The 26,009-nt window shown below is 44.8% G+C and overlaps 1 protein-coding gene across 3 annotated transcripts in view; it reads left to right on the forward strand.

Annotated features, from left to right (window-relative positions):
• Window positions 1-2,543: 2,543 nt before the first annotated feature.
• The window catches only part of LOC120996212 (keratin, type II cytoskeletal 80-like), a 68,983-nt gene continuing 45,517 nt past the window's right edge, over window positions 2,544-26,009 (forward strand). For 2 of the 3 annotated variants that reach the window (XR_005777739.1, XM_040425991.1), the window contains exons 1-2: window positions 2,586-3,378; window positions 20,028-20,236. Coding sequence is in view for 2 of the 3 variants with exons in the window: in XM_040425991.1 (XP_040281925.1) it covers window positions 3,112-3,378; window positions 20,028-20,236 (476 nt within the window). In the remaining variant the exon portion in view is untranslated. Of the gene's footprint in view, window positions 3,379-20,027; window positions 20,237-26,009 lie in introns of all 3 variants that reach the window. The other variant, XM_040425990.1, reaches the window with a different exon arrangement.

The raw sequence follows: 26,009 nt of genomic DNA on the forward strand, positions 1-26,009 counted from the left end.
TTGCACAACAGCATGTGAAATTGATTGTCACTCAGTGTTGCTTCCTAAGTGGACAGTTTGATTTCACAGAAGTGTGATTGACTTGGAGTTACATTGTGTTGTTTAAGTGTTCCCTTTATTTTTTTGAGCAGTGTATATATCACTCTGCTCAGCTTCTCCTGCTCCACAGCATGGTGCTTTCAGATTACCTTGCATTCTGTGGTGACAGGTCCTCTAAGTAATTGTACCTGCTACACCCTATGTAAGAGTCTTGTTTAATAACAAAAATGGACAAAAAAATAGGAGGAGGCTAGACTGAATAAATGGGATATGCCTCTACTTGACATGATGTGGTTTTCATTAACTCAATAAATTGTGAATAAGTCAAAGATGTAAACATTTCATCTTTTTGTTGGTGTAATCTCATAATACCTAGCCCTTCCTTGCCAAGACTATGTGGTATTACTGAGTTCTCATGTTAGTTCAACCATAACTGCTGAAAATGAGTCTATTGTAGAAAGGGATCACCCAATAAACCAATATATAGTGTTGGAATTATATGTTTAGTAGAATACTGCATAAAAAAAATCTTTGGATGTTATCACTCTGTACTCTGTGTCAGTATAACAGCACTGGATGAGTATACTGGTCATTATATTGTCTCAAGGGAACTCTATATGAGGAATATACAGGTGAAACTCGAAAAAATTAGACTATCGTGCAAAGTTCATTTATTTCAGTAATGAAACTCAAAAGGTGAAACTAACATATGAGATAGACTCATTACATGCAAAGCGAGATATTTCAAGCCTTTATTTGTTATAATTTGGATGATTATGGCTTACAATTTTGAGGTACTCTTTGCTCAGGGAGTATGGATTAATTAGCTGACTAGAGTGTGACACTTTGAGCCTAGAATATTGAACCTTTTCACAAAATTCTCATTTTAAGCTGCATTAATGAAATTCCTTTTAATTTGCATTACTAAAATAAATGGACTTTTGCATGATATTCAAATTTTTCGAGTTTCCCTGTATTGAACTAAATGTCCTACTGTAAACTTTGGATTCCTAAGCATGGGAACACATCCAGTTTGTGGTTGTGTCATCTTCAACCCCCTACAACATCATAAACCAATAATATAAACATATTCCAAGTGGTGGCTGGCCTATATCAAAGGGGTTTTCTCTTTTTCTCTTGGTGGGCGCAGTAGCACTGTTGCCTTCTCTCAGCTCACCAAGCACAGCACCGTACATCGTATAGCAACTGTGCATTGTATGGGGCTGAGCTGCGTCTGGGCCATATGATCAATGAACATGATGTTCCAAGGCCTAAGGAAAGCTAAGAGAAGGCTACTGCGAGCACCGATGCCTTCTCAAACAGCTGATCGGCAGGGGTGCCGGGTGTCAGACCGCCACTGATCATATGTTGATGACCTATGCAGAATAAGGTATATAGAATGTTTTAATAACACATAGCAAAATCTCCATGGTTATAATGGTTCAACACAGTAGCAATGGAACCTCCATTGTGATGTCCACTGAGAAATAAATCCCATTTGGAGATGACTTTGGAGCCAGCCACTTGCCCATAGGGTCTATTTCTTATTGGTTGATTTACAAATAACCTATCTCCCCTTACTGATTATCTATCTATCTATGTAATGCAATTAAGACTGGGAGTGGACCCTCAGAATAATTTCTTTGGTTGTCCCAGGAAACCCTAGTCCAGCACTGTCCACCACCACTGAGCAATGAATCCCACCATGAACAGCAGGTTGGTTGCATCTGTGTATCCATCACATATCCAAGACTGATAGTACATAAACAACTCAAGTTACCACTGAAGGACTGCAAAACTGAGATTGTGCAAAGCATAAGGAGAGTTGTATTATTATTTTTTTATTCACCAATGAATGACCTTCATTTATAGGTTGTTGTCTGGGCTACAGATATTGATGACCTACCGTCAGGACCAGTGTCGGACTGGGGTGCCTAGGGCCCACCAGTAAAATTTATTTTGGGGGCCCACTGTACGGATACATTCAAATATTACCCTCTCACACAGCAGCAAGATGCTACCAGATAATTGGATATGGGGGTCCCTGCAGCAACCTTGAGAAGGTAGGTCCTGGCCTGGGTACAAGAGGACACTGGCAACTTTCCTCTTTACCTAGAAGTCATCTCAGCTCTGATCATGTCTATAATAATAAACTGCGCAATTTCTTTAATAATCTATCAAGTTTTTTTAAATGAACACGGGCTGGTTGAGGTGCTGCACATTGAATATATGTATGTAGTGCAGTAAGTCTACTGTGTTATGTGCTACTTGTGCAGAGGGTGGGAGACTAGGGGCCCACCGGGGGATTTACCAGTACCCCTGCGGGCCAGTAGAAGCCTGGTCAGGATAGGTCATCAATATCAGATTGTAAGGGTCCGACACCCGGCACACCTGCCAATCAGCTGTTTTGGACAGCTGAAGTACCCTGCTACAGCTACTACACCATGTATTAAGCTGTGCTTTGTGCATAGGATAGTTTCCAGCACTGCAGCTGCCCAAAACAATTGCTTAGTGGGGGTGCCAAGTGTCAGACCCCCACCAATCTGATATTGAAGTTCTATCCTCTGGATCTGTAGCCCAGACAGCCCCTTAAATGAGTAACTTTGCACAATATATTTGGTGGCCCCATCATATACTACATGTGTAGCAGTATACCATCCTATGCTTTAACTTTCTAAAAATGTAGAGAGTTCTTGCAGCTATGTATACTTGTCTCAGCGTGCAGAAACAGAGAGGACTGTCTGCAGTTGTGTGCTTGGTGTCCAAGAATAAGCATTTATGGTATGGAATCTGGTACATAGTATTCAAAGCTCATAAACAGCAGATATGTATAAAGTAGATCAGTGTATCTCTGTAGGCACATGTGAGGAAGCCTTGTGTGTTCCACATTAGCATACCGAATGGCTGACACCCCGCTGTATTTTTCAGACGGCTAGTAATTGCAGCCTCTCCCTGTGTCAGGCACACCCAGGTTGTGCTCTCCCGCTCTGGAATCAGAGCTTCTCACAGATATCTGTCAACAAAAAAAGATTTTGTTACCGGCGTTCACAGCAAGTACACTAACAGGTCTAAATGGCTGACTTCTCTCGTCCTTCTATTTCCTATGATTTGCCTCTCTGGCGTCCAGACTCAGTAAATAGTGAACGTAAGTTGTTCCTGGGCTCTCCTTCATCAGAAACCTACTCAACAGAGTCCTACACCAAAAATGTGTCCTATTCTCAAAGCATCGAAGAGACCTTTAAAACCACAGTGAAAGTGACATCTGAGACCAAACCTTCACTCAACCTGGAGGATGGAGAGGAGAAGCTTAACACAGAGCTGTCCGCCTTCCAAGACAAGGTGAGTGCAGAGGGAAGGGCAGATGACGATGGGAGTCTACACACTGTAAACATGGATGGGTTCAATTCAATGAGGAAGTGAAGGAGAGAAGACTGAGAGCCCCATGCATTCACTTTACACTGCTGCATAGGGAGTGGTAAAACACAAGAAACGGACACATATTAATATTTTTATATTTATATTTTTATATAAGGAAATGAGTATATATAAATAAGATTACAAAATACGAGAGTATTGCGGTACGCAGAGATACCTTTTTATTGTACTATCCTAATACTTAAAAGTCAAGCTTTCAAGAGTTTTCCTTTCTTCCTCGGTTTTGCTTCAGACCTGAGAAAGAGAGAAACACTCTCCAAAACTTTTCTTTATAGTTTAAAGGGAATCTGTCACCTGCTTTTACCATTTTAAGCTGGCACCATCGCTATGTTGACTAAAGTACCTTATTTCCAGGACTCTTCTTCTTACTTTATTTCGTTTTGTAGTTTTGATATAAAAGCGCTTTTTATGTTATGCTAATTAGGGTCCAAGGTACCCAGAGGGGCGTTTTTTTCACTCTCCGGTGCCCAGTGACACCCCCCTGCAGTGCCCAAGAATGCCTCCTGATCATCAAATAACCTCCCACAGCCCCGGCAAACGGTTTCGCCCCCTCCCCACGTCATAGTCTACCTTATAGAAATGCCCCGTCCTTCTTCCTGTCTGCGGAAAACTCGCGCAGGCGCAGTACCGCCTGCGGCCTGCGCGATCATCAACGTCCTGAGGGCAACAGCGCTCAGGTCACATCACTGGGCTCGGCGCATGCCCAGTGAGACTTTTGAGGCTGTTGGCCTCAGGAGGTTGATGATCGCGCAGGCGCAGGCCGCTGGCGGTACTGCGCCTGCGCGAGTTTTCTGGCCGCAGACAGGAAGAAGGACGGGGCATTTCTATAAGGTAGACTATGACGTGGGGAGGGGGCGAAACCGTTTGCCGGGGCTGTGGGAGGTTATTTGATGATCAGGAGGCATTCTTGGGCACTGCAGGGGGGTGTCACTGGGCACCGGAGAGTGAAAAAAACGCCCCTCTGGGTACCTTGGACCCTAATTAGCATAACATAAAAAGCGCTTTTATATCAAAACTACAAAACGAAATAAAGTAAGAAGAAGACTGCTGGAAATAAGGTACTTTAGTCAACATAGCGATGGTGCCAGCTTAAAATCGTAAAAGCAGGTGACAGATTCCCTTTAACCACCTCCGGACCGCCTAACGCAGGATCGCGTTCCGGAGGTGGCAGCCCTGCGCACAGTCACGCATATACGCGTCATCTCGCGATGGCCGAGATTTCCTGTGAACGCGCGCACACAGGCGCGCGCGCTCACAGGAACGGACGGTAAGAGAGTTGATCTCCAGCCTGCCAGCGGCGATCGTTCGCTGGCAGGCTGGAGATGTGTTTTTTTTAACCCCTAACAGGTATATTAGACGCTGTTTTGATAACAGCGTCTAATATACCTGCTACCTGGTCCTCTGGTGGTCCCCTTTGTTTGGATCGACCACCAGAGGACACAGGTAGCTCAGTAAAGTAGCACCAAGCACCACTACACTACACTACACCCCCCCCCGTCACTTAATAACCTCTTATTAGCCCCTGATCACCCCATATAGACTCCCTGATCACCCCCCTGTCATTGATTACCCCCCTGTCATTGATCACCCCCCTGTAAAGCTCCATTCAGATGTCCGCATGATTTTTACGGATCCACTGATAGATGGATCGGATCCGCAAAACGCATCCGGACGTCTGAATGAAGCCTTACAGGGGCGTGATCAATGACTGTGGTTATCACCCCATATAGACTCCCTGATCACCCCCCTGTCATTGATTACCCCCCTGTCATTGATTACCCCCCTGTAAAGCTCTATTCAGACGTCCGCATGATTTTTACGGATCCACTGATAGATTGATCGGATCCGCAAAACGCATCCGGACGTCTGAATGAAGCCTTACAGGGGCATGATCAATGACTGTGGTGATCACCCCATATAGACTCCCTGATCACCCCCCTGTAAAGCTCCATTCAGATGTCCGCATGATTTTTACGGATGCACTGATAGATGGATCCGATCCGCAAAACGCATCCGGACGTCTGAATGAAGCCTTACAGGGGCATGATCAATGACTGTGGTGATCACCCCATATAGACTCCCTGATCACCCCCCTGTAAAGCTCCATTCAGATGTCCGCATGATTTTTACGGATGCACTGATAGATGGATCCGATCCGCAAAACGCATCCGGACGTCTGAATGAAGCCTTACAGGGGCATGATCAATGACTGTGGTGATCACCCCCCTGTCATTGATTACCCCCCTGTAAAGCTCCATTCAGATGTCCGCATGATTTTTACGGATGCACTGATAGATGGATCCGATCCGCAAAACGCATCCGGACGTCTGAATAAAGCCTTACAGGGGCATGATCAATGACTGTGGTGATCACCCCCCTGTCATTGATTACCCCCCTGTAAAGCTCCATTCAGATGTCCGCATGATTTTTACGGATGCACTGATAGATGGATCCGATCCGCAAAACGCATCCGGACGTCTGAATGAAGCCTTACAGGGGCATGATCAATGACTGTGGTGATCACCCCCCTGTCATTGATCAACCCCCTGTAAAGCTCCATTCAGATGTCCGCATGATTTTTACGGATGCACTGATAGATGGATCGGATCCGCAAAACGCATCCGGACGTCTGAATGAAGCCTTACAGGGGCGTGATCAATGACTGTGGTGATCACCCCATATAGACTCCCTGATCACCCCCCTGTCATTGATTACCCCCCTGTCATTGATTACCCCCCTGTAAAGCTCCATTCAGACGTCCGCATGATTTTTACGGATCCACTGATAGATGGATCGGATCCGCAAAACGCATCCGGACGTCTGAATGAAGCCTTACAGGGGCGTGATCAATGACTGTGGTGATCACCCCATATAGACTCCCTGATCACCCCCCTGTCATTGATTACCCCCCTGTAAAGCTCCATTCAGATGTCCGCATGATTTTTACGGATGCACTGATAGATGGATCGGATCCGCAAAACGCATCCGGACGTCTGAATGAAGCCTTACAGGGGCGTGATCAATGACTGTGGTGATCACCCCATATAGACTCCCTGATCACCCCCCTGTCATTGATTACCCCCCTGTCATGGATTACCCCCCTGTAAAGCTCCATTCAGACGTCCGCATGATTTTTACGGATGCACTGATAGATGGATCGGATCCGCAAAACGCATACGGACGTCTGAATGAAGCCTTACACGGGCGTGATCAATGACTGTGGTTATCACCCCATATAGACTCCCTGATCACCCCCCTGTCATTGATCACCCCCCTGTCATTGATCACCCCCCTGTCATTGATCACCCCCCTGTCATTGATCACCCCTCTGTAAGGCTCCATTCAGACATTTTTTTGGCCCAAGTTAGCGGAATTTTTATTTTTTTTTCTTACAAAGTCTCATATTCCACTAACTTGTGTCAAAAAATAAAATCTCACATGAACTCCCCATACCCCTCACGGAAACCAAATGCGTAAAATTTTTTAGACATTTATATTCCAGACTTCTTCTCACGCTTTAGGGCCCCTAGAATGCCAGGGCAGTATAAATACCCCACATGTGACCCCATTTCGGAAAGAAGACACCCCCAGGTATTCCGTGAGGGGCATATTGAGTCCATGAAAGATTGAAATTTTTGTCCCAAGTTAGCGGAACGGGAGACTTTGTGAGAAAAAAATTAAAAATATCAATTTCCGCTAACTTGTGCCAAAAAAAAAAAATTTCTATGAACTCACCATGCCCCTCATTGAATAACTTGGGGTGTCTTCTTTCCAAAATGGGGTCACATGTGGGGTATTTATACTGCCCTGGCATTCTAGGGGCCCCAAAGCGTGAGAAGAAGTCTGGTATCCAAATGTCTAAAAATGCCCTCCTAAAAGGAATTTGGGCCCCTTTGCGCATCTAGGCTGCAAAAAAGTGTCACACATCTGGTATCGCCGTACTCAGGAGAAGGTGGGGAATGTGTTTTGGGGTGTCATTTTACATATACCCATGCTGGGTGAGAGAAATATCTTGGTCAAATGCCAACTTTGTATAAAAAAATGGGAAAAGTTGTCTTTTGCCAAGATATTTCTCTCACCCAGCAAGGGTATATGTAAAATGACACCCCAAAACACATTCCCCAACTTCTCCTGAATACGGCGATACCACATGTGTGACACTTTTTTGCAGCCTAGGTGGGCAAAGGGGCCCACATTCCAAAGAGCACCTTTAGGATTTCACAGGTCATTTACCTACTTACCACACATTAGGGCCCCTGGAAAATGCCAGGGCAGTATAACTACCCCACAAGTGACCCCATTTTGGAAAGAAGACACCCCAAGGTATTCCGTGAGGGGCATGGCGAGTTCCTAGAATTTTTTATTTTTTGTCACAAGTTAGTGGAAAATGCTGATTTTTTTTTTTTTTTTTTTCATACAAAGTCTCATATTCCACTAACTTGTGACAAAAAATAAAAACTTCCATGAACTCACTATGCCCATCAGCGAATACCTTGGGGTCTCTTCTTTCCAAAATGGGGTCACTTGTGGGGTAGTTATACTGCCCTGGCATTCTAGGGGCCCAAATGTGTGGTAAGGAGTTTGAAATCAAATTCTGTAAAAAATGACCTGTGAAATCCGAAAGGTGCTCTTTGGAATATGGGCCCCTTTGCCCACCTAGGCTGCAAAAAAGTGTCACACATCTGGTATCTCCGTACTCAGGAGAAGGTGGGGAATGTGTTTTGGGGTGTCATTTTACATATACCCATGCTGGGTGAGAGAAATATCTTGGCAAAAGACAACTTTTCCCATTTTTTTATACAAAGTTGGCATTTGACCAAGATATTTATCTCACCCAGCATGGGTATATGTAAAATGACACCCCAAAACACATTCCCCACCTTCTCCTGAGTACGGAGATACCAGATGTGTGACACTTTTTTGCAGCCTAGGTGGGCAAAGGGGCCCATATTCCAAAGAGCACCTTTCGGATTTCACAGGTCATTTTTTACAGAATTTGATTTCAAACTCCTTACCACACATTTGGGCCCCTAGAATGCCAGGGCAGTATAACTACCCCACAAGTGACCCCATTTTGGAAAGAAGAGACCCCAAGGTATTCGCTGATGGGCATAGTGAGTTCATGGAAGTTTTTATTTTTTGTCACAAGTTAGTGGAATATGAGACTTTGTATGAAAAAAAAAAAAAATCATCATTTTCCACTAACTTGTGACAAAAAATAAAAAATTCTAGGAACTTGCCATGCCCCTCACGGAATACCTTGGGGTGTCTTCTTTCCAAAATGGGGTCACTTGTGGGGTAGTTATACTGCCCTGGCATTCTAGGGGCCCAAATGTGTGGTAAGGAGTTTGAAATCAAATTCTGTAAAAAATGACCTGTGAAATCCGAAAGGTGCTCTTTGGAATATGGGCCCCTTTGCCCACCTAGGCTGCAAAAAATTGTCACACATCTGGTATCGCCGTACTCAGGAGAAGGTGGGGAATGTGTTTTGGGGTGTCATTTTACATATACCCATGCTGGGTGAGAGAAATATCTTGGTCAAATGCCAACTTTGTATAAAAAAATGGGAAAAGTTGTCTTTTGCCAAGATATTTCTCTCACCCAGCAAGGGTATATGTAAAATGACACCCCAAAACACATTCCCCAACTTCTCCTGAATACGGCGATACCACATGTGTGACACTTTTTTGCAGCCTAGGTGGGCAAAGGGGCCCACATTCCAAAGAGCACCTTTAGGATTTCACAGGTCATTTACCTACTTACCACACATTAGGGCCCCTGGAAAATGCCAGGGCAGTATAACTACCCCACAAGTGACCCCATTTTGGAAAGAAGACACCCCAAGGTATTCCGTGAGGGGCATGGCGAGTTCCTAGAATTTTTTATTTTTTGTCACAAGTTAGTGGAAAATGCTGATTTATTTTTTTTTTTTTCATACAAAGTCTCATATTCCACTAACTTGTGACAAAAAATAAAAACTTCCATGAACTCACTATGCCCATCAGCGAATACCTTGGGGTCTCTTCTTTCCAAAATGGGGTCACTTGTGGGGTAGTTATACTGCCCTGGCATTCTAGGGGCCCAAATGTGTGGTAAGGAGTTTGAAATCAAATTCTGTAAAAAATGACCTGTGAAATCCGAAAGGTGCTCTTTGGAATATGGGCCCCTTTGCCCACCTAGGCTGCAAAAAAGTGTCACACATCTGGTATCTCCGTACTCAGGAGAAGGTGGGGAATGTGTTTTGGGGTGTCATTTTACATATACCCATGCTGGGTGAGAGAAATATTATGGCAAAAGACAACTTTTCCCATTTTTTTATACAAAGTTGGCATTTGACCAAGATATTTATCTCACCCAGCATGGGTATATGTAAAAAGACACCCCAAAACACATTCTTCACCTTCTCCTGAGTACGGAGATACCAGATGTGTGACACTTTTTTGCAGCCTAGGTGGGCAAAGGGGCCCATATTCCAAAGAGCACCTTTCGGATTTCACAGGTCATTTTTTACAGAATTTGATTTCAAACTCCTTACCACACATTTGGGCCCCTAAAATTCCAGGGCAGTATAACTACCCCACAAGTGACCCCATTTTGGAAAGAAGAGACCCCAAGGTATTTCGTGATGGGCATAGTGAGTTCATAGAAGTTTTTATTTTTTGTCACAAGTTAGTGGAATATGAGACTTTGTAAGAAAAAAAAAAAAAAAAAAAAATCATCATTTTCCGCTAACTTGTGACAAAAAATAAAAACTTCTATGAACTCACTATGCCCATCAGCGAATACCTTAGGGTGTGTACTTTCCGAAATGGGGTCATTTGTGGGGTGTTTGTACTGTCTGGCCATTGTAGAACCTCAGGAAACATGACAGGTGCTCAGAAAGTCAGAGCTGCTTCAAAAAGCGGAAATTCACATTTTTGTACCATAGTTTGTAAACGCTATAACTTTTACCCAAACCATTTTTTTTTTACCCAAACATTTTTTTTTTATCAAAGACATGTAGAACTATAAATTTAGAGCAAAATTTCTATATGGATCTCGTTTTTTTTGCAAAATTTTACAACTGAAAGTGAAAAATGTCATTTTTTTGCAAAAAAATCGTTAAATTTCGATTAATAACAAAAAAAGTAAAAATGTCAGCAGCAATGAAATACCACCAAATGAAAGCTCTATTAGTGAGAAGAAAAGGAGGTAAAATTCATTTGGGTGGTAAGTTGCATGACCGAGCAATAAACGGTGAAAGTAGTGTAGGTCAGAAGTGTAAAAAGTGGCCTGGTCTTTCAGGGTGTTTAAGCACTGGGGGCTGAGGTGGTTAAAGCAGTTTCAGCAAACACCAGGGCTGTGTAAATAATCCCATATGTTAAACATGTCACTAAAGAAGACCAACAAACAGAATGCTCACAGGCTTAGGCCGTTGTGCGGCCGTTCTGTGCATTGCGGTCCCCAATGCACGGGCAACATCCGTGCAGCGGGCCGGACCGATTTAACTTGAATGGGTCCGTGGTCTGTCCGGACAACAAAAAAATATGACATGTCATATTTATTTGCTGTGCGGAACAACGGAAAGAAACACCACGGAAGCACTCCGTAGTGCTTCCAGTGTTCCGTTCCGTGACTCCGTTCCGCATCTCCGGAATTGCTGACCCATTCAAGTGAATGGGTCCGCATCTGTGATGCGGAGTGCACACGGCCGGCGGCCGTGGATTGCCGACCCGCCGTTTGCGGGCCGCAATACGGCCACGGCTGCCAAACGACCATGTGCATGAGGCCTTGGAGTTTGGAGAAGGGAACAATCTAGGACACCATAACTGAATAGGAAAGTGAGCTGAATTGAAGAATTTTATTCAAATCAGCTATGTTGCCTTTTATTGTTCACTTCTCCTGACTTCTCCAAATTCATCACCTTTTTTGTGAAATAACCCTGTGAGTGTTGTTGGTGTGTGCAACTAATACTACTTATTCTGCTTGTAACGCAGAGTGCGGCAGTCAGGGGTGCGTGTAATTCATGGTGCACTGGTCAGGGGTGCTTGTAACGCGAGGTGCGTTAGTCAAGGGTGCATTTAACGCAGGGTGTGCTGGTCAGGGTTGAATGTAACGCAGGGGGCGCTGGTCATGGGTGCATGTAACGCAGGGGGCGCTGGTCAGGGGTGCATGTAACGTAGGGGGCGCTGGTCAGGGGTGCATGTAACGTAGGGGGCACTGGTCAGGGGTGCATCGCAGATAGAAAAGGTACTTACAGTTCTGATGTGCTCTGTCCTCATGCCTTTTTCCTCTAGGTGTGGTGGCAGGGGGAGGGGCACGCAACGATGTTTCCTGATGTTAAATACCCAAGCCGCACTCTTTTCTGCCTCTGCAGGCCCTGCTAGGCTGAAATACACAGGCAGCCAATGGCAGTGCTGCTCTCTCCCTCCCAGCCAATAGCAGCTGAGGTGGGCGGGGGAAGATTCCGAGTGAAGCGGGTGAGCAGCATGGGCAGTACTTTCAGTTTGGCAAAACTGACAGATCCAGATCCAGGGCCGTCTTTAATATTGATTGGACCCTGGGCAAGAATTTACTTGGGCCCCCTGGATTCTGCCTTCCCACACCCTAGCATGCAATCACGTCCTCCACCACAACATACACACACACACAAAAAAAAAATCATCCACACACCTGGTAGAGTAGTAAGCTTTAATAATGATAAATGGCCACTAGAGGTGTTACTTGGCAGTAATGGAAATACTGCCTTTTTTTGGGAGCTGGTGTTGCGAGCGGTCAGGCTCCTAAACCAGAGACCATTGAGGAGGACATCAGTGACGTGCAGACCGTACTCAATTATGATGTAGTCGATCGCAGTTGGGAGCTGGGTGATGAAGTGGCTTCATCATCATTGGGAGGAGAGGGTGGCAGCTTGCACGTGAGGCAGCGGCGGAGCTAGCAAGTCGATAGCGTAGCCGAGAGTCAGCAGGGTGGCATCAGAGGAAGGTTGGGAGCCAAACGTGCCCGGGGTAGACCACCCGCTTCGCAGGAGCCTACCTGCCAGGAAAGTAGTGGTGCAGGGGTTCACGGAGGCAGCGGAGATAGCAATCAGTGCAGAGTGTTGGAGGTAAAATAACCTACTCGGCGGTGTGGCAGTTTTTTGATAAGCCGCCGGTGGAGGTGAACGTGTCCATATGTAGAATCTGTAGGCAGAAGGTGAGGCATGGCCAGGGTGCCAAGGTTGGCACCACGGCCTAGCGTCAACATATGCAGCGTCACCATAAAGTGGCCTAAGAGAACCGTGGCTCCAATGTGATGGTCCAGCCTGCTGCAGCAACTGCTGCATCACCCAGTGACACGCACCCAATTTCAGGCAGTCAAGGCTCCACCACCTCAGCCTAAAAGAGCTGTCTGTCCTTTCCATCCTCTACCAGTCCTGATGCTCCTGCTGCTCATCAGTCATTCCGTCAGCAATTGTTCACCGAAGCGATTGACAAGAGATAACAGTATAAGTGCACTCATCCAATGGCGCAGAAGCAGAACGTGCTCCTGGCCAAGTTGCTGGTGCTGCAGTCCCTCCCTTTCCAAGTGGTGGACTTTGCACCTTTCAGAGAACCGATGGCTTGTGCCGAGCCGAGGTGGAGAGTCCCAAGCCATCATTTCTTTGCCAAAAAGGCAGTACCAGCCCTGCACGAATATGTAGAACAGAAGGTGGGCAGTCCTTGAGCCTGTCGGGGTCTGCCAAAGTGCACGACAGCGCCGACGTGTGGAACTACGGTCAAGGACAATATATGTCCTTTATGGCCCACTGGATAAATTTGGTCCTGCCCGGCCAAATCAGCAAATTGGCCAGGTGACGCCACTTCCGCCTCTACGTTCTCGCGCCGTTAGTCCTGCGACAATGTCTTCCTCCTCATCCTCCACCGTGTCCTCAGTCTCCACTGCAGGAACAATTCACAGTGCTCATCCAGCATACCACATGTGCAGGGCACGGCGCTGTCATGCTGTTCTGCACCTCATTTGCCTGGGTGAACGGAGTCACACAGGGGAGGAACCACTCCGTGTCCTTCATCAAGAAATCGAATCCTGGCTTTCTCCGCAACAACTCAAAATGAGAACCGTAGTGACCGACAATGGGAAGAACATGGTGTCGGCGCTGCATCAAGGAGGGCTCAGCCCTACGCCTTGCATGGCGCACGTGTTCAATATGGTTGTTAAATGGTTCCTGAAGCCTTCCACCCATCTGCAAGACATCCTAAAAATGGCCAGGAAACTTTGCATGCACTTCAGCCACTCGTACACCAACAAGCATATCCTCCTTCTGCAGCGGCAATACTGTAGCAATACTGATGGATTACTGACCAAATGCTGACCGAGTAAAGGCGGATGCTCAATAGACAAGATACGTAATTTGGGGTGTTATTGTTCTGACGGATCAGAGGAAGGGCAAAATAATCAGTGAAGTCAACACAAACTTACTCCTGACACCCTCTCCACTCAGGTTCTGTAGACATCTATGTGGAATCGGCTGACGACGGTGTAAAAGGACTGCTCTCTTTGACGCTACAGTAGGATCTTGGGCCTCTGCACGGTTCTTTATACCTGGCGCTAACATTGACCTGTAAGGCTGAGTTCACACTTGAGTTATTTGGCCAGTTTTAGCCCCATAACTGCCCAAATAAGTTAAGTGTGCAGTGATTCTAAGAGCAACGCCTGTCATGTGCGTGTCATACTGACTCACAGTATTGTTTCACTACCACAGCAGACTCAGTATGTGTGTTACTGCAAGGCAAAGTGTTCTATACCACTATACAGGCTCTCTGCAGCCAGGAAATAGCTGTTTTTAAAGCAATTCGCCATGAAAAAATTCGGATCTAATCAAATCTTTTTGGAAAATTCGGCGAACTGGCCGAATTGAACTTTTGATGAATTTGCTCATTTCTAGTCATTATTGCTTCTTTGGTGGACTATGCCAAATTTAGCAAATGTCGCACTTTATTTGTTGCATTTGGTGTGTCTATAAACCCAACACTTTTAGCTAGAAATGATACTCTAGTTTTCCTATGCAACTTTTTTGGTGACATAAAAAAAAAAAGTCCTAATGGTCTAGAGTGAAACTAATTAACATAACTAACTATACCACCTTTAACATTCACTTTTCAAAACTCAAAAAAACAACAACACAAAACACAAAAAAAGGCACAAAAACACTATTTATTGACTTTTTAATGCCAGAAATCTGGTGAGGTGATTATGCCTATCAAAGTAATTGACTGGATCTTAAGGATCCTGCCCATGGTTGGACACCTTGTCAGTTGTCAGTCCTGACTTGTTCTCTTTCTCATTCGATGTGGGCTATATGCGTGGACCCATTTAAGTAATGCTAAGATAATCATATAGAGGGTCATTTCTTAAATAGAAATACGCCTAAATTAGGCATATTTCTGGCGCAGATTGCGGTGCAAAGATACTTTGCACCGCAATGTGCAACTTCTTCCCGCTCATGCCAGCAGGCGTGGCGTGGGTGGGACAACCCGTCTCATTCATCTTTTTCTACATTTGGTTTAGGCGTGGAAAATTATCTAAATGTAAGACAGCTAGGAAGATGTCTTACATTTAAAAGCGGCGATGGATCCACCAAAGTTATAACTTTGGCGGATCCACCGCCAGCACAGGGCCTTATTAAGACCGGTGTCTGTAAATGGATGAACTATAAGAGTCCCACACATTTTCCACACAGTATTGAGTTGAAAACATTGTTTACTGATGTTTTTGTCCGTTGTATGTGACTATATTACACTGTATATTACTGTGTGAAATTTTGCACCCCAGTGTTTAGGCACTTCCTAGTGCTTAGAGTAAGAACTGTTGCCTTAATGGAATTCCCATATCATGTGTTAGTTGATGACACTAGGAATGGCATTTCTGGATGTCATCCTGCAGAAGGAGAAAGTGTCAGTGAAGCGGTCTCATTGTTTTGTTGCCCGATATGCTAATTTCATGTAAGATTTTGCTGGGCCAGAATTGTTGCACTGCAACATCCGCGGGGGATGGGAGAAGCGGAAGCGGTGCATCCATATAATTGTGAATTCTTAGAGCCTCATATAAGTGTATGCACAGTATGAATGATGGTATAGAGACATGCTGATGCATGAGCAGAGGCCTGGGCCTAGTAGGCCATCAAGGAGAAAGACTGAAAGTTCTCAAAGGGTCAGAGGAGACAGCCATAGAGGCTGGTGAGCCCGGTAGAAACTCTTGTTCAAGGGAGCCAGTGGTTGTCCAAAGAATCATAATGGCCTATAAGAAAATTCAGCATTGCATTAGGACTAATTGCCCCCAAAACCTGATCAAAAATCAAAGTGAGACCAAGAGAACAAGCAATGTGGTTGGAGAGATGCATCTACAGGTGGGCATACTAGTGGGACACTGTAATGTAAACCAGAGTCTGTAGTAACTCTTCTACTGCAAATAGAAATGGCGCGGTTGCCATTCAGTTGTCAGAGCTAGGTGTCGCTAGGCCAAAACCTCTGGGGCTAGAATCCCAGATATTTTTCCCAGGTCCCCATTCAACTGTATGACCATCCTCAACAAAGCGATGCCATTGGCTCGCCTTTCACTCTCATAGGCCACAGGCCGCTAGACCTGAAGCCTATTAGAGGATGAATCTGCAGCACAGGCTGTGCGATGACATCATCGCAACCACCTGCACGATATACAGGTAAGTCAGGCTGCAAGCCGGAAGAGGCATGTGGCCCGCCATTGCAGAAGCTGCATGGAATGGAAGCGAGGTGAGTATTTTAATGTTAAGGTTTTTTTTTACACTATAGTGGAACATACTACTGGGGTTCTATAGGGGTCACAGGCTTTATAACTACTGGGGCACTATAAGCATCAGGGGAATTATAACTACTATTGCCACTACACGGGTAATTATAACTACTGAGGCACTACAAGGGCATTTCAACTACTTAACTACTGGGATACTACGGGGGATTTTAACTACTGGGGCACTATTATGCATTTTAACTACTGGGGACATCACAGTGGGGCATTTTAACTAATAGGGGCTTTACAGTGGGGCAATTTAACTACTGGGGGAACTAAAGAGGTTATTTTAACTAGTAGGGGCTTTTTAACTACTGAGAACACTACAGTTGAGCATTTTAACTACTAGGGACATTATAGGGAGGCATTTTAACTATTGGGCATTATAGGAGGACATATTAACTATTGGGGCATTTAAACTACAGGAGTACTAAAGGGGGTTTTATAACTACTGGGGCACTACAGGGGGCATTATATCTACTGGGGCACTATAGGTCCATTATAACTACTTAAACATTATAGAGGGACATTATAACTAATGGGGGCACTATAAAGAATTCTTAATACTACTGGGGGCTCTATGGGGGTTTACTGGTTGGGACAATACAGAGGGGGCTTAGTAATACTGGGCACACTACAGAGAGGGCCTTATTACTACTGGGGCTCTCTGGGGGGGGGGGGGGGGTTTAATTTATACTGAGGGCAATACAGAGTGCCTTATTACTACTGTGGACACTATAAAGATGCCTTATTACTACAGTAAGATATAATACATACATTGTTTTGTTTTTGGCAAAGTTTGCTGCTTCAGTGTTTTAAATATTTTTGGCAGATGTTGCTATGGTATACTGCAGTACAATTATAAGCATTTCATAGGTTTTCTAAATTTTGTTGACAACTACATCAAATTTATGCAAAGATGCAATATTTACAGTGTTGCCCCTTCGCTCTGGCATATTGGATATCAGCTTCTGGGCAAAATGCTGACTAATGGCAACTCATTCTTGTCTAATCAGTGCTTTATCACAATTTCTGTATTTTTGTTTGTCCACCCAATATTTTGAGGATTGATCACAGATTCTCAATGGGATTGAGATCTGGGGATTTTTCTGGCTATGGGCTCAAAATTGAAATGTTTTGTTTACCAAGCCACTTAGTAATCACTTTTGCCTTGTGACACGGTGCTCCATCCTGCTGGAAAAAGCATTGTTCATCACCAAATTGCTCCTTGATTTTTGGCAGTAGTTGCTCTTGGAGGATGTTTTGAAGCCATTCTTTATTCATGGCTGGGTTCTTAGACAAAATTGTGAGTGAGCTCAGTCCCTTGAATCAGATGTAACTCCACAAATGAATGGTCTCAGGATGCTTTACTGTTAACACGTACATTGAGGCAAAGGCTTGGAGGATGACCTGATGTCAAGAAGAACATCAAGGAAGCCACTTCTCTCCAAGAAAAATATCAAGGACAGACTGACATTCTGCAGGAAGTACAAGGATTTGATTGCAGAGAACTGGAGTAAAGATATTTTCTCTGATGAAGGCCCATTCAGAATGTTTGGGACATCTGGAAAATTACTGTTTGGAGAAGAAAAGATGAGCGCTACCATGAATCCTGTGTCATGCCAGCAGTAAAGCATCCTGAGACCATTCATGTTTGGGGTTGCTTTTCATCCAAGGGAATGGGTTATATAGTAAGTCAGCAGTTTTAGAACTAGATGAGCAAATGAGTTCTACACTAATCAAATTAATCGGATTCCAGCCAAATCTGAAATAAAATTTGAACAGGCTGTTTGTTACTATCCATTTACCCATATTCTTGTATGTTACTCCCACCTTTGTGATCATCACATGAACAGGACAAATGTTATCCTCTAAATAGCTCTGGGGGTATATGTTCTCCCTGAAGAGATCTAGCAGTGTAGAGACTTGCTTCAGGCAATGATCCATGGGGGGAAAAAAGTATGTAACTTAGTTTTCCTCCAAAAGGAAGAAAAATACTTTATAAGAGCCAGACTAGAGATTCCTAAAAAAAAAAAAAAAAGACAATCATATGTATATGTTTTTGGGTTCTTGACCCTCCTCAGTACAGAGCAGGGTACTGGTTGGCATCTCATCCAGCCAACCAATACCCTGTTCTGTAATGATTAGGGACAAGAACCCTGAATTAGCTGTCTACCGATGAACGAATGAAGTTTCTTATTTTACTAAAAATGAAATTCCCTATAAGATGTTGATATACAGTATAATGAATACTAATGTAGATATAATACATCTGAGCTCTATTTTTTTTAAATTATTCTTTTATTACATGCACAATTGCACTATAAAAAGTCTTCAGAACGTGCTTTTGGAGTTGGATTTCGATTTACCCAATCCTTTTGTTCTTCGAGAGAAAAGCTGCCACTAGACATGTCTGGCAGTGGCATACCGTATTCCTCTCTGTCTCTCTCTCTCTCTCTCTCTCTCTCTCTCCTGAGAACATACTCACACTCGATCAAACCAAGTGTGCTTGTGTATGGAGGCTCAGGTGAAATAACTGTCAACAGTTTTCTAAAGTATGTGGTCAGCTTTACTTACACTGATTGATAGCTTTATGACATAAAGAAGTAATAATTGAATTTGGCATGAATGTGAGAAAGATGGGGGGAGGCATCTACTGACACCTGGAGCTGTATTTGGTCATCTCGTGTGTGTGTATATACAGTACAGACCAAAAGTTTGGACACACCTTCTCATTTTAAAGAGTTTTCTTTATTTTCATGACTATGAAAATTGTAGATTCACACTGAAGGCATCAAAACGATGAATTAACACATGTGGAATTATATACATAACAAACGAGTGTGAAACAACTGAAAATATGTCATATTCTAGGTTCTTCAAAGTAGCCACCTTTTGCTTTGATTACTGCTTTGCACACTTTTGGCATTCTCTTGATGAGCTTCAAGAGGTAGTCCCCTGAAATGGTTTTCACTTCACAGGTGTGCCCTGTCAGGTTTAATAAGTGGGATTTCTTGCCTTATAAATGGGGTTGGGACCATCAGTTGCGTTGAGGAGAAGTCAGGTGGATACACAGCTGATAGTCCTACTGAATAGACTGTTAGAATTTGTATTATGGCAAGAAAAAAGCAGCTAAGTAAAGAAAAACTAGTGGCCATCATTACTTTAAGAAATGAAGGTCAGTCAGTCAGCCGAAAAATTGGGAAAACTTTGAAAGTAAGGGCTATTTGACCATGAAGGAGAGTGATGGGGTGCTGCGCCAGATGACCTGGCCTCCACAGTCACCGGCCCTGAACCCAATCGAGATGGTTTGGGGTGAGCTGGACCGCAGAGTGAAGGCAAAAGGGCCAACAAGTGCTAAGCATCTCTGGGAACTCCTTCAAGACTGTTGGAAGACCATTTCAGGGGACTACCTCTTGAAGCTCATCAAGAGAATGCCAAGAGTGTGAAAAGCAGTAATCAAAGCAAAAGGTGGCTACTTTGAAGAACCTACAATATGACATATTTTCAGTTGTTTCACACTTGTTTGTTATGTATATAATTCCACATGTGTTAATTCATAGTTTTGATGCCTTCATAGTCATGAAAATAAAGAAAACTCTTTGAATGAGAAGGTGTGTCCAAACTTTTGGTCTGTACTGTATATATATAAAATGGGGCAAATCTCTTATAATCAAAATGTCTACATTCCATGCATCTGTGATAAAGAAATCTAGGAAAAGCAAAGGCTAAATATTCATTCAGTCTTATTACCTAATTGTGTTTTATAGATTAGATACCTGGAGAAACAGCGTGAGGTTTTGCAGGAGCGTTGGTCAATGCTACAAGTAGAAGACAACTCTGAAAAAGATCTGGAACCCATTTATATGTCTTATATAAGTCGCCTCCTTGGACAAGTCAACGGTGTAACCAAGAGAAACAACCAAACTCAGAAGGACATGCTGCAATTTATGGATTCTGTCAATGACGTTAAAGACAAGTTAGTTTGGGGTTGTGGGATCTTAGCAATGATGTACTTGACATGCTTGTTGTTGTTTAGGAGGTTTCACATAGGCCAATACTCAGACTACACATTAACAAATGTAAGACCCTGTTGATGTTAGGTCCAGGGTCAATTGATTATTTTGTTGGTTTCTATAAAACCGAAGCATCATTGTGTTTCAGTAATATAGAAATTTGAGGATCTGAACAGTACTGACTGTTCAGTACTGTTTCCCACATTTTATCAAATTTACACATCCTATTTGTTAGGGCAGGAGAAAACTCATATTTATTACTTATGCATCTTGGATGTGAGCCTGGTTTGTATTCAGTAGTGAGTAAATAATGTATTAGCTTATAATTATACCTATAACGCTGATTCACAACATATTGGTTATTCATAACTTATTGAATTGTTAAAACTCCAAGCTGGAAAACCAAATTGATAGGTGGAACCTATAATCTAGAATAAGTGAACCAGCCCAATTTTAGTAGCAACCCAACATGACAGCCTTGTGATTAAACTGTACAAATCACTATTTATTCATTAATATCCCATAAGGAGCCACAGAAAACACCACAAACGGTCATAAAATAGCCTTATCTTGTGGAGGAAGGGGGTATGGCTGCAGCACCTATACTCCCTGTGGCTTTACTGAACTGTGTGCAGATTGTACCCTTTGTACCCTTGTTTGGTTCAATAGAAGTGTGGGAGATCCAGCCGTTTTAGTTGTAACATGGATCATAAAAAATGCTACCATATTAAAGGAAATGAAAGTGCATCTGTCAGCAGATTTGTACCTAAACTGGCCGACCTGTTGCATGTGCACTTGGCAGCTGAAGGCATCTGTGTTGGTCCCATGTTCATATGTGCCTGTATTGCCCTGTCAAAGTGCAGATGGCGCAGCAGTTGCAGAGAGAGCAGAGACTATAGGTGTAATGGCAACAATCCCATTCCTCCTAGAGGCTAATTTGCATATATTAAAACTTTAATTTTCTTAGTAATGCCAGCACATATGAACATGGGACCAACACAGATGCCTTCAGCTGCCAAGCGCACATGCAACAGGTCAGCCATAGGCACAAATCTGCTGACAGGTGCCCTTTAAACTTATCCTGTTTTCATGGACATGTTTCTTTTCTTTATTTTTCGTCCTTGCCAATGCACTAGGAAAAGATTATAGCTAATAATTCCTTCAGTTAAATCTCTGCTCACTCGAAAATTAAAAGTCCAGAGGGAGTTCCTACTCAGTGACTGACAGCCTTACCTTTATGGGTGTGCACAGATATATGGCATGGGTGAATAAAGAATCCCACTATTTTTTCATCTACTGGAAGTGCTGCGGTGTATTTATTCTTATTTATTGTGCACAGATATAGCTATAAAAGCAATGCAGGCAAGGCACTGAGCTGGCTTCTCCAGTCTTCTCCCTTTCAGAAGAAGGTTCTGTGCAGAGGAAAATCCTGAACTAGCTGTTCCTCTCTGTCGTTAAGAAGACTGGTACCCTGGTCAAAGGTCTGGTGGCCCAGGGTCTGTGGATCAATTGTCCAGCTGGACTTTTGGTCAAAGGGCTGGTGACCCAGGATCTGTGGCAGAGTATCACCATCTCAGCATTTTTTTGGGTCACTCATGCAGTCTGGCAGAGTCTCTTCTATTACAAAATGGTCTCTATCTGCAGACGAGGGCCTCTAGCTTCTCTCCTTTTATACAGTTCCTAACTAAACTAGAATCTTCTAGTGGGAGGGGTGGAGAGGAGAAGCACAGCCTAAACAGAAACAATGTAATTTCAGTCTGTCAGAGACTTGTGCTGCCAAAAAATACAAGGAAGAGGCACTCCGATACAACTTGTATATCACATAAAGGAGGGCCTCATTCACATTGTGGTACAATTGTTCAGGTAGTGGGACTCCTACACTCATAAAGCCTATGCACTAAGTGAAAGGGCTGCCAAAAATTACAAGGAACCGACACTCCAATACACCCATTATTACACATAAAGGAGGGCATCATACACACCCTTGAAAAATTATGATTGATGGCCTTCTGGTGACCCTCTAAAACATTAGGAGCAAGGGCCTGCTGGTGACCCTCTAAAACATTAGGGGCGAGGGGTTTCTGCTGATGTGACCATCTAAAACATTAGGGGTGAGGGCCTGCTGCTGATCTGACCATCTAAAAGATTAGGGGTGAGGGCCTGCTGCTGAGCTGACCATCAAAAAAATTATGGTTGAGGGTCTGCTGGTGAGCTGACTCTCTAAAACATTAGGGGCGAGGACCTGCTGCTGATCTGACCATCAAAAAAAAATATGGTTGAGAGTCTGCTGCTAAGCTGACCATTGAAAAAATTATGGTTGAGGGCCTGCTGCTGAGCTGACGCTAAAATATTAGGAGCAACGGCAGCCTAATAAGCATGTTAATATGATGAAGGAGGAGGAGAAGGACGAAAAAAGGAAGATTGAACCATATACCTTTTTTGTCGTGGAAGGGGTGCATGGGAATACAGTGTATTCAATACACCAAAAAAGCCACATTGAAAGTGCCTTTATTTTCAGCCACTTTACTCTGGTGGAGTAGAGAAGTCAGGGGCAATCCAGGCCTTGTTCATTTTGATAAGAGTCAACCGGTCAGCATTTTCAGTTGACAGTCGGCTGTGCTTATCAGTTATTATGCCCCCAGCAGCACTAAATACCCACTCTGACAAAATGCTGGCGGCAGGGCAGGCCAGCACCTCCAAGGCGTAGAGTGCCAGTTTGTGCCAAGTGTCCAGCTTGGACACCCAATAGTTGTTAAGCACAGAGGGATCATTGAGGGCGCTGACACGGTCTGCTACGTGCTCCTTCATCATCTTCCAAAACTTTTCTCTCCTTGTGAGACTAGGCCGCGCATCAGGGTAAGGTTGCTGGCGGGGTCTCATGAAACTATCCCAGGCCTTGGAGAGTGTTGCTTTGCCTCTGTTGGAACTGCTGTGTGTTCCCCTCGTCTCCCCTCCTCGGGTGCCTAAGGAACTACGTACTCTGCTGCCAGCGTTGTCAGCTGGAAATTTTTTAAGCAATTTTTTCACAAGGACCTTCTGGTATTGCACCATTTTGCTAGTCCTCTCCACCACAGGAGAGATGAGAAGTTCTCTTTGTAGCGGGGGTCGAGAATGGTAAACAACCAGTAATCGGTGTTGGCCAAAATGCGTATAACGCGAGGGTCACAGGAAAGGCCGCATAAGATAAAGTCAGCCATGTGTGCCAGAATCCCAACAGACAAGACTTTGCTGTCCTCATCAGGAGGATGACTCTCAATCTCTTCCTACTCTTCGGCCACGCTGAACAAATGGAATACCCTCTGTAGCGGAGGCAACCATCTCCTGCTCCTCCTCATCCTCATCCAGTTCGCGCTGAGAAGAAGAACGGAGGGTGGTCTGGCTGTCACCCTGTGTACTGTCTTCCCCCATTTCCACCTCTTACACATGCAAAGTGTCCGCCTTCATTGTGAGCGGCGAGCATTTCAGTAGACACAGAAGTGGGATGGTTACGCTGATAATAGAGGCATCTCGCTCACCATCTGTGTTGATTCCTCAAAGTTGCGTAAAACCTCACAGAGGTCAGACATCCATGCCCACTCGTCGCTTGTGAAGAGCGGAAGCTAGCTGGAAAGGCGACGAACATGTTGCAGCTGGTATTCCACTACTGCCCTCTGCTGCTCACAAAGCTTGCCCAACATGTGGAACGTGGAGTTCCAGCGGCATGCTCACATCGCACAACAGTCGGTGAGCTGGCAATTACAAGCGCTGCAGCGTTGCCAGACCGGCGGCAGCTTTAGATGACTTTTGGAAATGGGCACACATGCGGCGCACCTTCACCAGTAGCTGAACCACTAAGTCGAACACGTGGGCTAGGCATGGTATGTGTGTGAGATTGCCGAGCTCCAAAGCCGCCACCAAGTTACGGCCATTATCAGACAAACCTATGCCTGGTTCTAGATTGAGTGGCAAGAGCCACAGCTCAGTCTGGTCCCTTATACCCTGCCACAGCTCTGCGGCGGTGTGCTGTTTGTCACCTAAACATATTAGTTTCAGCCCGGCCTGTTGCTGCTTTCCCACTGCAGTGCTGCCCTGCTTCCAGCTAATGACTGATGGCTGACTGGTGCTGCAAGATGAAAATTCTGAGGTGGAAGTGGAGGAGGAGGTGGAGGAGAAGAAGGGGGGGTTGCAGCCACTAATGTAGGTGGTGGCGGAAATCCTGATGGAAGTAGGGCCCACAGTCCTTGGCGTCGGTAGCACCTGTGCCATCCCAGGGTACGACTCGCTCCTGGCCTCCACAACGTTCACCCAGTGTGCCGTCAGGGAAATGTAGCGTCCCTAGCCACAAGCACTTTTCCATGTGTCAGTGGTGTTGAGCATGAATACCCGAAAGCGAATATCAGCACTTTGAGAATTCACAAATATTTACAATATAGTGCTATGTCGTCAAGTCTGGAATACAAACCATCTGGAGACTTCAGTCTACTATAGGAATTTGTTTAGTGTTACTGGGTTGCCCTTGCTTTTCGAAGCCTCTAAATGACACCCAAGGGTACCAGGTCTTCTGAAAAGCTTGAGTGGATCTGGTTTCCCAACCAGCTATCTGTTCCATTCTATAGATATCATCACATTTATTAAACCACATAGCTAATGTGGGAGGTGAGTCACATCTCCATTTAGAGGCGATAAGTATCCTAGCAGAGGCCATGCGCTGGGACACAGAAATGGATGTGCTAGCTGATGGTGCTTGCGAAGGTCCAGGTGCAGGGTGGGAGGCATCCGGGCCTGTGCCTTTGACAGGGGATTGGCCTGCACGTAACACATGGGAAGAGGAGGCAGTAGTGTGACCCGCAGACACCGATTGTGGACCCAGGCGTTCGGCCCACCTATTAGGGTGCTTTGATGCCATGTGGCGGATCATGCTGGTGGTGGTGAGGTTGCTAGTGTTCATGACCCTGCTCATTTTGGTACGGCACCGGATGCAAATGACAATTTTTTTATTATCTTCACTTTCCTCCAGAAAGCGCCAGACTGCGGAATACCTACCCCTTGGCAAGGGAGATTACCGCAAGGGGTTGCTCCGGGGAACAGTTGCGGGCCTGTTTGGTGTGGCCTGCCTTCTCCCTTTTGCCACGCCACTGCCTCTTCCAGCCTGTTGCGGATCCCTCCCCCTCTGTACTGCTGTCCTCACTCAGCTTGCCACCTTCCCAGGTTGGGTCAGTGATTTCATCGTCCACCACCTCCTCTTCCACTTCCTCACTCTGGTCATCCTCCTGACTTGTTGACCTAACAACAACCTCACTTATTGACAACTGTGTCGCATCCTCATCATCAACCTCTGGAGACACTAATTGCCATTGACTTATTGGCATTTGTGTCTCATCATCATCATCCACCTCGTGAAACACTAATTGCCGTTCCCCACCGTCATCTTCTTGTGACTGTGGATGCTCAAGAGTTTGGGAATCAGGGCACACGATCTCCTCATGTCCCTCTTTAAGCGGGCTTGGCGAGAGGCTAAAATAAAGGAATGGCGATGAAAAAAGCTCCTCGGAATATCCAAGTGTGGGATCACTTGTTTGGCAAGACTCTCCATGGTGGGAGGAAGAACGATCAGGGTGACGATTCTGCTGACCAGACTCTTGACTACTGAGACTGGACTTTGTGGAAGACCGACTGGAAGCATTATTTGCTGCAGTCCAACTGACCACCTGGTCGCACTGGTCTGACTTTGAGAGTGGTGTCCTACGCCTCCCTGCA

The sequence above is a fragment of the Bufo bufo genome, chromosome 3 (genome assembly GCF_905171765.1).
Source record: "Bufo bufo chromosome 3, aBufBuf1.1, whole genome shotgun sequence".
NCBI lineage: Eukaryota > Metazoa > Chordata > Amphibia > Anura > Bufonidae > Bufo > Bufo bufo.